At 43.7% G+C, this 16,210-nt stretch overlaps 1 protein-coding gene across 2 annotated transcripts in view; it reads right to left on the bottom strand.

Annotated features, from left to right (window-relative positions):
- Nucleotides 1-12,409: 12,409 nt before the first annotated feature.
- CYBB (cytochrome b-245 beta chain) overlaps nt 12,410-16,210 on the bottom strand; it is a 28,292-nt gene continuing 24,491 nt past the window's right edge. For both annotated transcript variants that reach the window (XM_009912926.2, XM_069784922.1), the window contains 3 exons: nt 15,617-15,763; nt 14,254-14,378; nt 12,410-13,537 (listed from right to left, as the gene is read on the bottom strand). In XM_009912926.2, the coding sequence (XP_009911228.1) occupies nt 13,411-13,537; nt 14,254-14,378; nt 15,617-15,763 (399 nt within the window). In that variant the 3' untranslated portion in view covers nt 12,410-13,410. The remainder of the gene's footprint in view (nt 13,538-14,253; nt 14,379-15,616; nt 15,764-16,210) is intronic.

Genomic DNA, 16,210 nt, shown 5'->3' with positions numbered 1-16,210 from the left:
TTTTTGCCTTGTGTTCTTGATCAATATAAATAGGAACTGAGAAAAATACTCCTCTTGCTTTCCTTCCCTTGTATACAGTAGTGAGAACTTGGGAAATTTATTGAAGTTGTGTGTGCATTTTAGGGACAAGACCTTGTCAAAGGCTAGTTCCCAGACTTGGCCTAATTTCTTACACCTGTTGTCTACTGTTCCTCTTACTGTTTGTCTTGATGATGCAAGTTAAAGTTTTGTTAGTCCAGAAAGGTTATTAAGAAACTCGGGGAAAAGTATTTTCATTCTCCATTGTATCCTAGTGAGTTTAACTTCTTTCCTGTCTTTCTTTTCCCCATCCTCTGTGGGTACAAACAGCTACTTGTATTTAATATAGCTCTCAAAACAAATGCTGAATACCATTAGTTGCATTTCCAAGTAGCTTGTTTTGAAGGATAAAACTGAATTGCAGAATATGAAAACCCACAACAACATTTCAATAGTATTTTCTATCAATATAATGTTTTCTTAGTTGTTGCAATCGGGAGGATGAGTTATTGTTAACAATGGGGGTCTTCATTAATGGGACAGAAGAGTTTGCATTAAGGTATAGCCCGTATATGTGGAACTATATGTTTCTACATATGATTTCATGATTTTTCCCATGCAGATTTTGTTAATCTAAACAGAAGAGTGTGAAAGGGAAAGTAAAGGAGCAGATTCATGACTTTCCTTTTCATTGCCTGCCAGATGTCTGTCAGTAACTTGTTGCCTTTCCGATGACTGTCTTCCTGTTACACCCGACTTGATCCATGAAATGAGTACAATCCTGGTATGTTCAATTTAGATTTATGCAATCTAAAGCACCTCACAGAAGCCACTGAAATCCCAGCTTGTAGCAAGCGTATTTAGAGCTGGACATGAATGTCAGAGCACCGATATTTTAAATACACCATAAAAGAGAGAACATGAACTACTGGTAGCCTGTATGCATTAGTAGAGTAGCTGCCTTATAGAGAAAGCAGGGTTTTGTTCAGGCAGCAGATCCTGTAACAAAAATTCTTACCTGATCATTGAGATGCACTGCACTGCCTCTGGTACAGTCTGACCAGGTCATTTTGTTCCCATTTAATTCAGAGAGGGATTTTTTAGCGCAGTCACAGTGTCATACAAGCAAGGAGCCAGACCAAACCTCCCCATCAAATATCCTGAGCTAGGAAGTTCTGCCTGTGTATCTGCAGGATGCTCCCAGCTCAAAGCCAGCACCAGTTTGTCTCTCGGGGAGTATCTTGGCTCAGATGTGGTGTTCTGTAAATGCAGCAATAAACCCAGTTGCAAAGTGGCTCGAAAGCTATGCTATCATGTTTAGATCATGTTCCATGTGAGCTACTCTAGCCTGTTGGGTCTATGCCAGGTAAGGGGTCTGTGGACATTGGCTTGTAGGTGGAATGGTTTCTCTCTTCCCCCCACAATGGAAAGAAGGCTGCAGCCAAACACCGCATGCCTGCCGAGGCACTCCAATGAGTCTAAATCACTGTCAAGTACCCGGAGGTTTTAGCTCCTATATTCCAGCAAACATCTGTTCTTAAACACATGAAACATACTGTGACAGCAGCTTTATTTGTTATGTAAAAGTTTTCTAAAAGGGAACAGAGTAGTGCTAGAGTGACAGCTACAAACACCCCTGTAACTCCCATCCCACTGACTGACCTAAAATGACTTGAAAAGGAGAATCAGGCTTACAGAAACACACCTCACTGGTCACTATGGTTTCTGTCAGGCACTTAGTGGTTACTGTCTCATGCAAAGAAGGTACCGGGGCCACATAGCACAAGTGAATGAAGGAAAAGAGACAGAAAGGCAAGTTTTGTAGTGACACTACCATTTTAAATAGATGGTTCTACCGTATCCGTAAGTTAATTATAGAGTTTGTAATCTATGCTTACGTAGCTTCACAGTGTAGAGACCACGTGGAGTTCAGAATCACAGCCATTAAAATCTCCCATCCCCAGGGGAAGGTGGCGAGATGGACTAGGTGGCTCAGCTGCAAGAAACTCAAACTTCTTTCTAGTCAGCAGGTTCTCCTCCTCGTAGGCCTATATTGGATATAATCAGAATAATTTCTGAACAGCACCTCCTAAATCAGAAACATCATCATATCTGCAAAACCCCCCATCATAGCTGTAAACACCTTAGGAAGAAGTTAAACATTCTCTGCTGTCTGTTCCTGTAGAGTTTACTGAAGTTTTTGAGGCAGCCTTTATTCAGTGCTTGTTCGTGACCATCCGGGTAAAATTAGAGGTTGGGGGAGAGGGGGATGAATGAAGTGAAGTCCTTGTTTGACAAAAACAAGGGTGATCTTTATATATATACCCTGTCACACAGACATATATTATACATACATTTATAGGTATGTTCATCCCTTCTATTTATCCACTTCTCTCACAATTTTGAGTCATACATGGATAATTTTGTTCATTTAGAATTTCATCTCTTGTTGCTTATTTCCACTTCAGCGATGTCTGGGTATCAAAACAAGGGTTCCGACAACGTTCATACAAACAAATGTCCTGGCCAGAGATAATACAATTTAGCATTTAGATACTAGCCAGCAGAAGTGAGAGGGCTAGGTAACAGCAAGGATGTGACTGCCTTTATTGCCACTCACAGCACTCCACTTGAGGCAGTCACGACTTTATCCAATCTCAGGCAATAACTTCGGGGTTTGTTTTCTGTGTGGTCTTCTACAGTGACTATTGGAACTGGTCTGACCAAATCACACAAGAATCTACTGCAGGGTTTTGAGTGATGTCATTTGTTAGTTTGAAATGTCTTCAAAAATATGTAAGGACCTCACCGATTGGTGCTGTAATAGCTATATCGTGTTCATGTCTGAGTTGAACATGTTAGGAAATTAATCTTAGATGAACTGTAACCATAGTTGTAGTTAGATGGTCTGCTAATGTTGTGAACAAATTCTAGTTGCCTATTTCATGGCACTCATTATCGGTCCCCTGAACAACAGCTGAAATGATTGTTTGTAGGGAACAACTTTGCAAAAGCTAGCTTTGGAAGGGAAGAAACTGAGTAGTTTTAATTTCAGGTTTAGGTCTGGATCAGCTGAGGCTTAGGGGTCAGTGCTGAAATCTTTCAAGCCTTTCTCTTTGTATAGTTGCTTTGGCATCTTAAGCAAACCTAAGCAATTGCCTCGGGTTTGGGTTTTTTTGTTTGTTTGTTTGTTATTGTTTGGGGTTTTTCTTTTGTTTTAGATTTTTTTGGTGGGGTTTGGGGTTTGGGGGGGGGGAGGTTGTGCAAAATTTTGGCTGCATTGGAGTAGCAGCTGGCGAATCCATGCTTTCCAGTTTGGGCTTCATGAATCGCTCCACAGGCAGCCAACACAAACCTCTCTGAGGCCGTGGCCCTGCTGCCGCTGGAGGGGGGATATAGCAACCACCTGTGCCGCCCTTCGCTTAACTCACCTGGGCAAGTCGGGCTTTAGCCGAGGCTGGATGTGACCGCCCTGGACCTCGGGCGCTTACTCTAAGCTGCCGCCCCACAGGGATTTCCCAGTTACGAGCAGCAGTAAATCCTGAGCTGGCTGCTTCAGCGCTTGAGAATGCGCAGGCTGCCCGCACCTCCGCCTTTTGAGGCGGGCAGGCACAGCCGTCTCGGCCGCTGGTATTGAGGATTTTGCAAGTGTGTTTATCTGTCGTGTTCTGAGGACTGGCAAACATCCCAGCCGAGCCAGATAACGCGCTCCTGTTTCAGTACCACAGAAGTATGCTGTAAGAGACAATAAAGAGGTCTTCTTGCCGTTGCTTTGGAACTGTCTCGTCGTCATCCCGAGTGCCTCTTTCATCGCCCCACAGACCCGGTGTGCAGGGCCTGTAAGGGCGGCAGCGCGCCCACAGCCGGCGGCAAGCCCACCAGCCCCGGCGGTGCCTCAGGCGGGAGCGCGGGCAGGGCCCGGGGCCGAGCGGCCGAAGCTCCCCTGGTTCCCCCGGCCGGCCGGTCACGGCCCGGGGGGAGAGCGCGGCCGGGCCGGGCTGGGCCGCGGGTGGGAAAGGGCCCGTCCTAAGGGGCAGACACCACTGCCGGCGCGTTTCAGAGCTCCCGGTACAAAAGCCCGGCGCTTCCCTGCCTCGGGTGGGGGTTTGGCGACTGTTGCCGCAGAGGGGGCCGGCCTGAGGGAGGGCCCGGGACCCGGGCTCCGCGCCGCTGCGGGCAGCGGGGAACCCTGAGGAGAAGTGGCGGGAAAGCAGGCAAACGCGTTCAGGGGGAACCAGCCAAGGTGGAAACGCCCCACCTGCAGTCTTAAAAGTAGTAGTAATAACGCGTAACAGTAACTTTCTTACAAAACAGCACCGGGCAGTTACGGTTGTGCCATTCCCCTTGAAACGTATGTTTTCTGTGAAACTGTGGTAGCCTCCAGGAAACATGAGCCTGCAAACGGCCTGTCGCTGCTGGCCAGCAGATAGATAGCCCGCAGGCCCTCTTCTTACTTCCCCGCAGGGAACTCGGAGTTAGGGCAGCGGCTTCGAGCTGTGTGTGTGATGGTCACCTGCCCGCCTTCTGCCTCGGCTGGTTTTGTATTAGCTGTTGGGCCTCATAAACTAAGCTTTTTGTACGCATGCTTAACTATATATGTGACACTTTTAATTTCAGTCTTGCTGCTATTGGAAATACTTTCTCTTGAGAAGAGACGCGGGACCACCATTCATCTATTAGACCGCAACAGTAGTGATAATCTATTGATACTGAACAGATGTTGGGGAATTAAAAATAGAATTGGTCTTATATATTGCCAGCCTCCTTCATTCACCCACTGGAGCTGGTCAAGGGGCTGTACAATCTCGTAAAAATTTGCATGATGTTTTCTCTTTTATAAGCCAAACTTGAAATGGAGAAAAGCAAAGAAGAGAGGCAATGTGAAGGGGCGTGGAAAACACCAACAGCTGAAACAGAAACTTAAGAAAGAACACAGAGCTCCAGATTTATCTTTTATTTTCCACATAGGTAGATGATTTAAATAAGAGGCAAACTCCCAACTCATAGGACCAACCCTGAAATGCAGCTGAATTTACAAAACCGTGTCTCCCTTTTTCAGTAGTCCATTCATTCCCTCAGCTCCTCTCCCATTTCTTTAGGAAAACAGATTAAACAAATAAACCCAGCTTGGAAACTTAGTTTAAGAATTGCTCAAACAGTAGCCACTGGAATGTGTGATCCTGGTTCTCCATAATAATAGTAGTAGTAGTAGTAGTAGAAGTAGCATTGTTATTATAATGATGTTATTATTACTGCATCACCTAGAAACAGTAAGTTGGGAACAATGCCCAGCTATGCTGGATGTTATTCAAACATAAAAGAAAAACCCAGCTACTGTCTGAAAGCTGTTCAGTTTGACTGCGAAGAGAAATGGATGGACACAGGCAGTCCTAGGAACACAAGCAGTATTAGCCACCCCAAAACCAGTGGTCCTAGAGAGGAATTTGAGTCCAACAGTTGTCTCAAGATGAGGACAGCGATGAAGATCTCTGAGGAAGGTTGTGGCTGAGCATGTTGGTGCTGACTGGTATGTCAATGGCAACAACAACAGAGGGCTAGGGATCTGCCTACTTAGAAACTTTAGTCACAGCATTTTGAGAGTTGCACTGAGTTAGAAGTCAGACAGGAGAAGGTTTACGATGAAAATGGGAGTATTGGCAATCGTATAAAATAATTTTTTTAGTTATAGATGGAAGAGAAGAAGGGCTGGTGGTTATATTAGGAAGAAACTGTTTTGATTAGTTTTTTAAAAGATGAGAGTATTCTTGAGTTGGGTGGAGAACAAGACAAACAAGGTGAGAGGTTCCCTTTGTGGCTTGTGTGGCATTTACAAGATATGCAAAGGCCTGTCCTGGGCAACATTTCCCACAGACACTTTCCTCGGCAGGAGTAAATACCTACTTGGCACATAAGGCAGCGGTTTCTAGCTTGCCCCGGCAGTATTTTCTCTGCTGATACAGCTTCCTTGTGCGGTTACAACATGTAAAAGCTGTCCCCATTAGCTGGCAATGAACGGTGGTTTTGTCCACTGGTAGGGGGAGAAGGGAAAGGCCCAGCATCTTGAAACAAATTAAATGACTGTGTACATTAGCTAAATAAGGAGAGAACATCTGTTACTTCTAAAGGGGAAGTGGCCATCTTAATGGGTTACAGCTTAGTCTTTGCAAATGACTGGAAAGGAACATCATTTCTTGGTTTCGGGGCTAGCTTCTGTTACTTACATAAATGCAGGTGTACCTCTTAAATTTTCCTAGTAGTAAGTTGCCTGTATCTATCACTCCCTGACCAAGCCTCAGAAATGCAGATTTTTTTTGCAGCAGAACAGTTGGAAGATGCTGGTTTTCCTGTCCAGCCTCACAAGCCGAGACTCCTATAGTGGCTCTCATCATCTCCTCCTCTGATGACTACTGTTCCCTTTCTGCTGGCCTCAAGATCCCCACCCCAAATATTGCTACAGAGATCTTATCTCTCATCTGTCACCGACACCTGCATCCTGCAAATTTAGTTAGCCACCCCACCACCCTGAAAGGACTTAGGGCATACAAGTTCCTACAGAGGGATTCAGTGCATAAAGGGCTTAAATAGCATATTGTCTTCTTGCAGGCTATCAACAAGGAATACTGGCAAATGTTCTAAATATGCTAAGGTATTGGCCCTGTCATTCAACACTCAGGACAACACTCATATCACTACGGTTATCCTGGAGGAGAGCTGTTATTTAGAGCAGTTGCCTGGGGAAAAGCTGCTGGTATGCCCCAGGCAGTGATGGGAGGGAACACAGCATATGAACCTGCAGTCCCCAATTGGTCACTTCATTCATTATCATGGCTGTTCCAGTGATACCAGCTGAACGTCTGACAGATTAATGCAAATAAAGGCATTGGGACATGCATTAAATTACCAGCAATGACTAACTTGAGGCAAGATTCCCTGGCTATGTGTGCAACATGGGCTTTGGTGCCTGCCTCAGGGGGTGTGAAATGGCAGGGAAAAGGCTCACTTCCAGCTGCAGCAATAACTGTGGCAGAGACTATAATCTTTAGAGGTTTCCTGTAAAGTGAATACCAAGTAATATTGGGTAACTGAGAATCGGTTAGTCCTCTGTAAGCAGTATTTCATTGCAGCTCGTGTTGCTGTCCTTTACACACTGTTTTTATCATTATTTGTTTTGACTTGTAGCATTAGGTCTTTGCTATTGACTGCTTAATTTATGCATGTGAGATGGACAACAGTAATGGACAATGATCCACGTACTTACTTAACCATTTGCAGCCCTATCACAGTGAGTCTTTCATGAATTGTTAACAGATGAGAGGAACTTTCATAGTTTTGAGGCAGAAGGTAGCTGCTGATGGTCTACAGGGCTCTTCTGTCCCCTCAGGGGGATTGGCTCTAGAAAGTGTTTCTCACAGTTGGTTTGTCAGTCTTTGCTGATTATTTCCTTGCTGCTGTCTGAGCAAGGTTAAGGTCTCAGAGGGCTTGTGTGAATTCGCTGCCTGAAAATGGGCTTGAGCTAGCATCAGTTGTCACATATGAAAGGGAAGTATGAGAAAACGGCACAGAGGGTGATAAAACCACAGCAGCAACTGTCTTCATTGCTTGCCCAGCCTTGGGTCATCCTGCAGGGTTATTCACTTACACCCTGGCCGCATGAGATTACAGGGTAGAAATCTCTTCAGTCTAGAAGGGTGGAGAGTCTGTGATATGAAACTGGACACTTGCTGTGCCAAAATGCCCAGCTCTTAACACTGGTATTGACAACTACATTTTGGCCTGTTAACTTCAAAGAGATGATGGCAATTGCCCTGTCCCAGTTCTTCCCTATGCCATTTCTGCACCCAGGAAAATTCCACCTGAATTCTCACAGTGCTCTCCATCATTCAAAGAGAAACCTTACAGAGCCGCAGTGCAGACCCTGGACTTTGGCACTGTCCAGTTTAACTCACAGGAGTGTAAAAAGACAAAACCAGCATAAGAAGCATCAACACTTTACTTCAAAAGTGACTTGATGAAAGATGTCTCTGCAGTCCATTTGTCCTGAAGGCCATAAAACTCATGGTGAATAGTATTTGCATACTTTCTGGTCTTAACACCAGTTGACCTACAAGTACAAAACAAAATCAACCAAAGAGCTATTTGCAAGGCACTTTGCTTTGCAAATTGTTCCCAGCATTGTAAAGCATCAGTTCCAAGGGGGAGAGATGGTCTGACACCTCCTCGGCTGGCCTTTCCCCTCCCTCCCTCTACAATAATGCTCAGCAAGGTGGGTGGGTATTTGCGGGGGAGTGAGTTTTTTGGCCATTTCCCTCATTTCTGAACAATGCAAATGAGATATAGGGTCAAATGCAGGTCAAATGCTTTACGGGATAAAAGTACATAATTTGACCCATGCATGCTGAAATGCTAGAACAGAGCAGTTCATAAATTTCCTTTATTGTAGAATTTAAAATAAAAATCATTAAGCAGGGGGAGAGAATATTATAGGAAGGGACTAATATAATGTGTTTGAGCAATGCAGAGGTGGCTACAGCCCTGGTCTATTTGTAGTGACAGAGGAGACTGCAGATGAATCATTTTATGCAAGATGCGCACTGCACTGGTTGGAGCTGGGAGCGAAGCCCTCGTGCCTCTTCCTGCACTTGCAGTGGGCACAAGCACTTGCAAAATTGGCAAAAAGATTGTGCGAGCTGGAGATTTTCAGGAAACTTGCAGAGCTGGGGAGCAGGAAGGAGTGGGTGAGTGAAGGGGTGATAGCAATTGGTAGAAGAGGATGGACAGAGAGAAATCGGTGGTAGCTGGCTGGGCAGAGATACACCACTTAGGCAGGCAGAAAAGTACCAGTGGAAGGGGAGGGAATGGGGTTAGTGGAGGTGCAGAACGGAGCTGGAAAGCATTTGTAAGCTTTCAGCAAGTTTCTCAGTACTTTCCCACTCTACTGCAATTAATTTTGCTTCTAGTCTGGGCTGGTTTGTGTGTGGTGAATGTAAATGAGACCAGCAGGTTGCTAAGGTCTGTATGAAATACAAAAACAAATGTGTGGTTCTTGACAAGTAACTACTCTGGCTTGTGTCTGTGGAACTGACGCTGTTGTACACAGTCAGACGTGAGTATCTTAATCCTGCCAATGCTTATAACATTAGCATCTTAATGTATGCTCCTAACTTCCTTTGAGCATATATACCTATGTGTTTGAGGTGTCAGGGCTTACACCTGGCTATGAATTCTGCAAAGAACTCACTGAAAGTTGAAAAAATAAAAAGAGTCAACATTAATTTGTTAAGAACACTCCAAAATAGAGCAGGATCCTGAGAAAAAGTGCTGTAATGAGGCCTTAACATTATTTCTTGTTTGTTTAAAAGTACCTTCTGTTTCACAGGCAGCTTTTTGTTTGTTTTTCTGTTTCTAATTTGGTTTAACCCACCACTTGAGGACTGAAAGGCAGAAAGTCCCCACCCAGCAGAGAAAGTCTTACAAGACTAAAAAGAGGAAGACCTATTTTGCAACCAGGGTGGTTTCCCCCTGGGACATGCATGGGGGTGAACAGGCAGAGTAGCATTTTTATTGTAGGTTAAAACTTAGGAAAACTTGTATTTCATTTGCCCGTGTGCACACTTTGCAAGTATGTACCAGGGAAGGAAGGAGGACTAGATGAGACCCAGTACATATCGACGTCTCACTTGAATTATATTCTCTGAATATGGCCAGGTGCCATGCCCCCTCCGAAGCCCCTTTCCAGTTTTCAAAATCAAGATGAGGCCAATGGAAACCAGAGCTGCCCAGCACCCTGGAGGGTCTTTAACTGTAAGACTAACTACAGTGAACTGGAGATCAAGGCTATTGATGAATTAATTAACTGCTTATTTCAGATGACTACGTATGGGAAGACAGAGAAAATATTATGTAAGCAGGGAAGGAAAACATGCTGAGCTGAGGCCATAAGTGAGACCAACTTTCCTTTTCAGTCAGTCTGAATTGGTCTCCTAGTTGCTTCCATTAGTTGAGACAGTTATTTTAATAATCCAACAACTGGCTTTTCTTGCCATCAGCAGAGCATTTTTCCTTTGAACAGGGAATTTGTGGAACTGGATGGAAGGACAGATCAAACATCAGTCCACTTTGTAAATTCAGGTACAGCATAAGTTCAACAGTGTGTGCCACACAGACCGTGCTCCTGTCTCTACTGATGGTGTAAGGAGTGCTAAGAGATTCTTACCTCTTTTAGAGTCATCGCTGCAGATGAGGCATAGCTAGGACCAAAGGTTACTGTTGAAGGACAGCCTTAATGGGAAAACTGCTTATAGTGTTCAGATCCCACTGGAAGTGGGGACGATTCCAGAGGGTGCCTGGAGACCCTGGCAAGCGTGGGCAGTGGCAGAGCTCTGCCTGAGCAAGCACAATAGCTCATTTACTTTGGCACCCAGCAAATTGGAAGCTTAGTACGGATGGGAAGAAGAGTTCTGTGGTGGCAATTGACCCTCATCAATGAAACATGGAACTCCCTCAAGTCCTGCCTTCAACCATTCACTGCCATCCTCCTCCTGTGGCTCCCCCCCACTGTCTGCAGAAGCAACCTTGGGACGTCCCTGCGTTTCAGAAAACCTTGCAGATGCCACTGCAGCAGGGTCATGGTGCCACGTAGTGTTGCCTGAACTGCTCAGTACCATGTGCGGTTTCTCAAACAAAGGTGAGAAGCCACCCTTTGTTTCCAGGGCAGGCAATTTGACAGCAAAAGAATCAGTTTATTGTGAAAATGATCCCTTCCTCCACCCCCAAGAGAGAAAATCCCCAAACACAAGGAAGGAGGAAATTTTCAGTGAGAGGCCCAGCCTATAGCAATGGTCAGATTCCAAGCAGTAGCACTCGGCCACAAAAGAGGACTGTCCTTTAAGCTCACCTGTAGCCTGCTGTCCTAGCCTTCTCCTCCGGGTGAATGAGGAGCACTGTATGTCCTGCCTGGGAAGTGGTGGTGCTGTCGCAGCCACAGCTAAGAATTTAACACAGGCATGGGCTTTATATCTAATGTAAGTGTTGTAAAAGTTGTTTTATTAAGAAAAGGTCTGTGTTTAAGCTGGCTCACCAGTTAAACCACTGATTTGGGGAACTTCTGTAGGGCAGGCAAGCATTTGGAGGAAGGGCTTTACTCCCTTACCACCCAAGAAGACAGCAGCATTGACTTAAAACAGTACCACTAACATCCCTCTGTGCTTTGCTGAAGAGTAGGGAGGACTCAAGCTAGTTTGTTTTTCATGTTTGTATTATTTCAGTGCTATCCGTTTCACTCATGTATCCGAGATTTTAAAAAAACTTCATATTCAGACGATGACTGATAATGCATGGCTTGCTATTTTAGCAGTATTTAATAGAACAAACCTTTGAAAGAAACTGAGAAGCTCTCACCTCCTTATTTATTAATAAGCACAGAATTCCTTTTTCTGAGTTTGAGGTGACAAGCAACCCCTAGTACAAGTGTGCAGCAGCTCAGGGAGTGTCATTACAACTGGCTGAGTAAGGGAAGATCCCTGGAGTTTTAAGAACAAACATGGCAATGTTTAGAAAAGTAATGGGTGAATTAAAATACACCCCTCCAAGACTCTTCACATAATACATGTGCTGTCTCCATTAGACAACTTGCAATTCCTCTTTGCCCACTTTCTAACAGTATAAAGGCTGATCACGTTTCCATTAAAATCAAAGGCAAGTATTTCAGTGTTCTCTGTATGGGACGAGAGCCTTATTATGTTTCAGTAGCAATATTTTTTATTCCACAGAAGAAGTTTCTTTAATTTTGCTTATGTTCTCTTCTGATTTAATAGGTGTGTTTCAAACAGAATTATGTGGATTTAAATATGGCCCTTCTGAGGGAAAGAACTGAAAAATTCCCCACCAAGAGTTGATCTTTGCCAGCACTTGCCAGAAACTGATATTAATAAATAGGAATGGGTAAGCTGTCCTTCTGAAGTAGCATGGAGTGCTTGGATAACATTTAAAAGTGGTATAAAGGGAGAACACATCCTGTCTGGCAAGTTGAGGTGTAAAATATGATACATGCAACCAGATGGCTACACAAACTTCCTTGAAATTGCAAAAAGAGACCACCACTTTCTTCTGTGACAGTAAGAACCCGTCAGAAAGGTCTTGTGCTGTGTAAGAGCTATTGCAGAGCTTGGCTGTGGAGTTTAAAAGTCACTAAGCAGGTGACTGAGTTGAACAGGAGACCCATGGTATACTAAACTGTGGCTTTTTCAAGGCTTTTTGCACTTCTTTTTTCATTTTTTCTGTGCTGCTGGTTTTAATGCTTTTTTTATCTGCTGCTGGTATTAAAAGTTTTGGTTCCTTTTTTTTTTTTAAGAATCTGTTACCTGTACTGTACATACAGAAGTACTGTGCTGTGTATGGGTGTCTTATACACATCAGAAACTTTATTCATAGCTATTCCAGCTACTGCCCACATGATCATTGCTTTCTCAAAGCTGGTTCACTATCAAAGAGGAACAGTAGGGCCAAAAGCACTGTATGCATTGAAGAATGCTTCAGAAAATACCTATTAAATCATTTAGCAACAAGTTTCTTCAGCCTTGAAAATCAGAAATGGCAGTCTTGAAAACACAAAATCTCTTCTTGTCTGGATCCCTGTACCGTGAATTTGAAGATGTGAAACCGAGAGCGTTCGAAGCAGCCAAGCGATGGCTCACGTGCCGGGTGTGGGACTTGGTTTGACTCTGTCCTCGTCATCCCCCCACAGCTGGGGTGGGGGTGCGACTCAGAAATCCAGGTGGTTCCTTTCCAGTTGTCTGCTTTCCTTAAGAGGAACGGCTGCTTTTCAGCTGCCTGCGTTATCTCTTGGACAAGATGTTTAGGCTTGTATTCGGAAGCCTGAAAGATGCTGGTGTGCAAAGGAGATTTCCTCTTGCAAGGAACAATCTTTCCCAGTCACCCTTCCCTTCCCCAAATCCCCCTAGTTCCAGGGACTGGCTGGAGCCAGGATAAACTGTCTCCTAATAGCAAGCATTATGCTAGAACGCTTTATTGTTTAATAGCATTAAGCTTTATCAGCGTGAATTGTCTCCCAAATGCATATGGCTGCCTAGACCCTTCAGCAGTCATTATGAATAATAGGAGGATAAAGGCAGTTAATTGAGGGGAAATATCCTCACACAGACAAAGAAAATAGATTTCTACTAAATTGCCAGGATGCAGAGGGCAGTGCAAACTTCCCTAAGGTAAAACTTGACTCTTTTACTCTACCACAGAGCCAAAATAATTCCCAAGCAGCAAAGGGATTTGTGTTAGTGTAGCTGAGATTAGAAGCTGGGCTGTCCTTCCCAGACTCCAAACAGAGAAAGAGATCCAGTCTTTAGACTTTGTATTGAACGACTCCCACATGCTTGGAAGTTAGAAATTTTCCTTGTTAAAAATGAAGTGTACTCCTCGCGGGTCAGCTTCTGAGTTGCTGATGCTCTGCTTGTTGAGTGTGTCAGCTAGGCCCTCGGGTCCACAGAGAAAAACACCTATTCTGGAGCTGTTAAGAAAATGAAAATATGGTCAGGAGCTAGGTATGGAACAGTTGGATGTTCTTCATGTAAATCAATCTTATGTTCTGTAGGTGCAAGTTTTTTTCTCAGTTACAGGAACTAAAGTAGAACGGGATGTCTATCCCTAAAACTTATAACCCCTTAAAACTTGCAAGGCACTTACTGCTGCTTCTAAAACAAATGGTGAGCTAAATCTCAGCTCAGGAGAAGTCAGTGGAAACAGGTTTATTGACCTCAGTGGAATCAAGGAAATAGAGCTTCAAAGAGCTTATGGCACAAATTCTTGAAAGGAACTCTTCTGTTTTTTTCCCTACTAATTTTGGGTGCTCAGCTAAAAGTCATCCATATTCAGGTTTTGTTTTTTGAGGTAGAAAGTATTTTTGGAGGTATTTAGATGTCATCTGATATTCCTATCTACTTGAGCTGGAATGATGGGGTATGTTTTTTCTGAAACTTCTGCTAGTAATTAGACACTCCATGAAGTACCTCACCAAAAAGGGATGATTTTTTTTAAAATTGTAGGTTAAAACAATTTGGTCAAGACCATAGATCCTGTCCACAGCTGAAACAAGAATAGAAAATACCTGGAGATTGTTAGAAAAAAAATGCTCCTCTAGCTTTATCAGCCAAAAGAACAAGATTGTGCTATTACGGCATTTAGTTAGAGGAGGTCCAGAGACACTATTGATTTGTACAGGTTTACCCAGGATGCTTCCCCGCAATAGTTTTGAACTCATTTTCCCAGTTAGGTCTTCCATACAAGGTTTTCTGTTTAAGGCCTGTAATCACATCTTTCTCTTCTTCATGATGCATTACGAAGTGAGTGGCCTATGGGAAATGAAACAGAAAGGATAGCGTAAAGACAGAGTTAGATATAGCAGCATTATGTCCTGTTAAAAAAAAAAAAAAATCAATATACACTGAATTATTTCCAAACTGAGAATATGGAATTTATGGTGTTTAGCAAGGAAAGCTAACATTGGTAAAGTCCTGACTATCAGTGTCTATCATCTCCTCCTTTTCCCCAGACTGGGCGATCTCAAGAGTTAAAGCTCTGAAGCACTGAACACAGCAATTAATTACATTTATTTTGCAATGAACTGATTTAGTCTAAGAACTGTAAAATAAAGCTATGAATTAAAACTTTCACTTCAGGTACAATAATACAACTCCCTTGACCTTAATGAAGTTCTCCCAGTTTGATCTCTGGAAGCTTTGATCCATATGAGGAGGTCTTGTTCACCCTCCCTGTGTGACTTTCACCTAGACCAGCTAAGCTAAGTAAAGCCAGGAGGAGAAGATGTGGTTAAGGGCATAAGTTCAGGCCTTGCAGAGTTCTGCAGCACTTTTAGATGAGAAAAAAGTTACAGGTAACTTTATTTCCAAGGAAAAATTGTGTGACTTTTCTTCTTTCCTTCCTGTTTTGGTTTTGGGTTTTTTTTTTTCCATTGCATGTGTGGTAACTTCCTACCTTGCTCCTACCCCTCCCTGTCTGTCTAGCTGAGCTACAGCACTTTAGGCACATGGTGAATTTTACAATGCTGAGATGTAAGTAAAATAAACCATCCCTAAAAGTAACAGAGTGAGCACCTTTCCTGACTCAATCACGCATTCGCAAGTGGCTCATGGAAGAGCTGCTCCTTTGTATCCCCACAGCAACCTCCATGCATGGGACCAGATAGAGAACTCACAAGAGTCCTGAAACAAATACGCTGCCATCGCTCAAACTTTGTGCATTAGCTTCTTCAGTCCCAAATGCCATTAATTATGCTTTAAGCAGTATTAGCTGTCTTAGAGAGACTTGCATGGTCACCTGAGGTTGCTGCTGTGAGGAAAGACTGCTTCCCAGAGTGCACAACCAGAGTAAACCAGAAAGGAATTGAGAATGCACATTAGCAGCTGATCCCATATAACTTCTGATGGGTAATACCTGTCTGCATGTGAAACTTCTGAGAGCCAGATGGAGGCCCAAGATAAAGACCATTTGAACATTTATCAAAACATAACAGACTTGATAACATCAGCCTCAGTGCATATGGAAGTGATGTTTTCCTCTGTGCTGTTACCTGAGATTCATCCCAGCCTGTAAGGTAGATGTTATAGCTGAGAAAGTCTGCGTTATTCCTCTCCTGCATTTGAGCCTCCAGAGACTGCAAGAGGTCAGCAAACCATTCAAAAGCATGAGTGTCCCTGCAAAGCCAGTAAAAATAAATCTGGAAGAGACAAGAGTGAGCTGTCAGGGGACATAGGCACTTATGGTTTCTGGTTTATGTCTGCTGGCAGAATGAGGATTGTAGAGCTCTTGTAGAAATTGCCCTGACCACTTCGGTAGATGGGTAGGCTGGTATCAAGGGTATTTAGGAGTTTTGACGCTGGGAGGGTTGTGAAGCAGAATGAGTGACTGCAAGAACAAGGAAACATCTTTCTATTTCTCTTCCACCAGCAGGTTACATTATTAGTTCATGATGTTTCCCCACTTACATCCTTGTAAAACAGTTTGTTAGGACATAAATTAATGATTTAGAGGTAGACTCTATCTCCCTGTCTGCTGGCAGGCAAGGTAAATTAAAGCAGGTAACAAAACCAGTTCTGTTCTGTGAATATGACCATAACTGCAGAGTGTGACCATGCACCTCTGCCCAGGGAGTTTCCAGGGGCAG

The sequence above is a fragment of the Haliaeetus albicilla genome, chromosome 6 (assembly GCF_947461875.1).
Source record: "Haliaeetus albicilla chromosome 6, bHalAlb1.1, whole genome shotgun sequence".
In the NCBI taxonomy this organism is placed as follows: domain Eukaryota; kingdom Metazoa; phylum Chordata; class Aves; order Accipitriformes; family Accipitridae; genus Haliaeetus; species Haliaeetus albicilla.
Note: the sequence above shows the minus strand (reverse complement) of the source record. Positions and strands in the feature narration are given on the sequence as shown.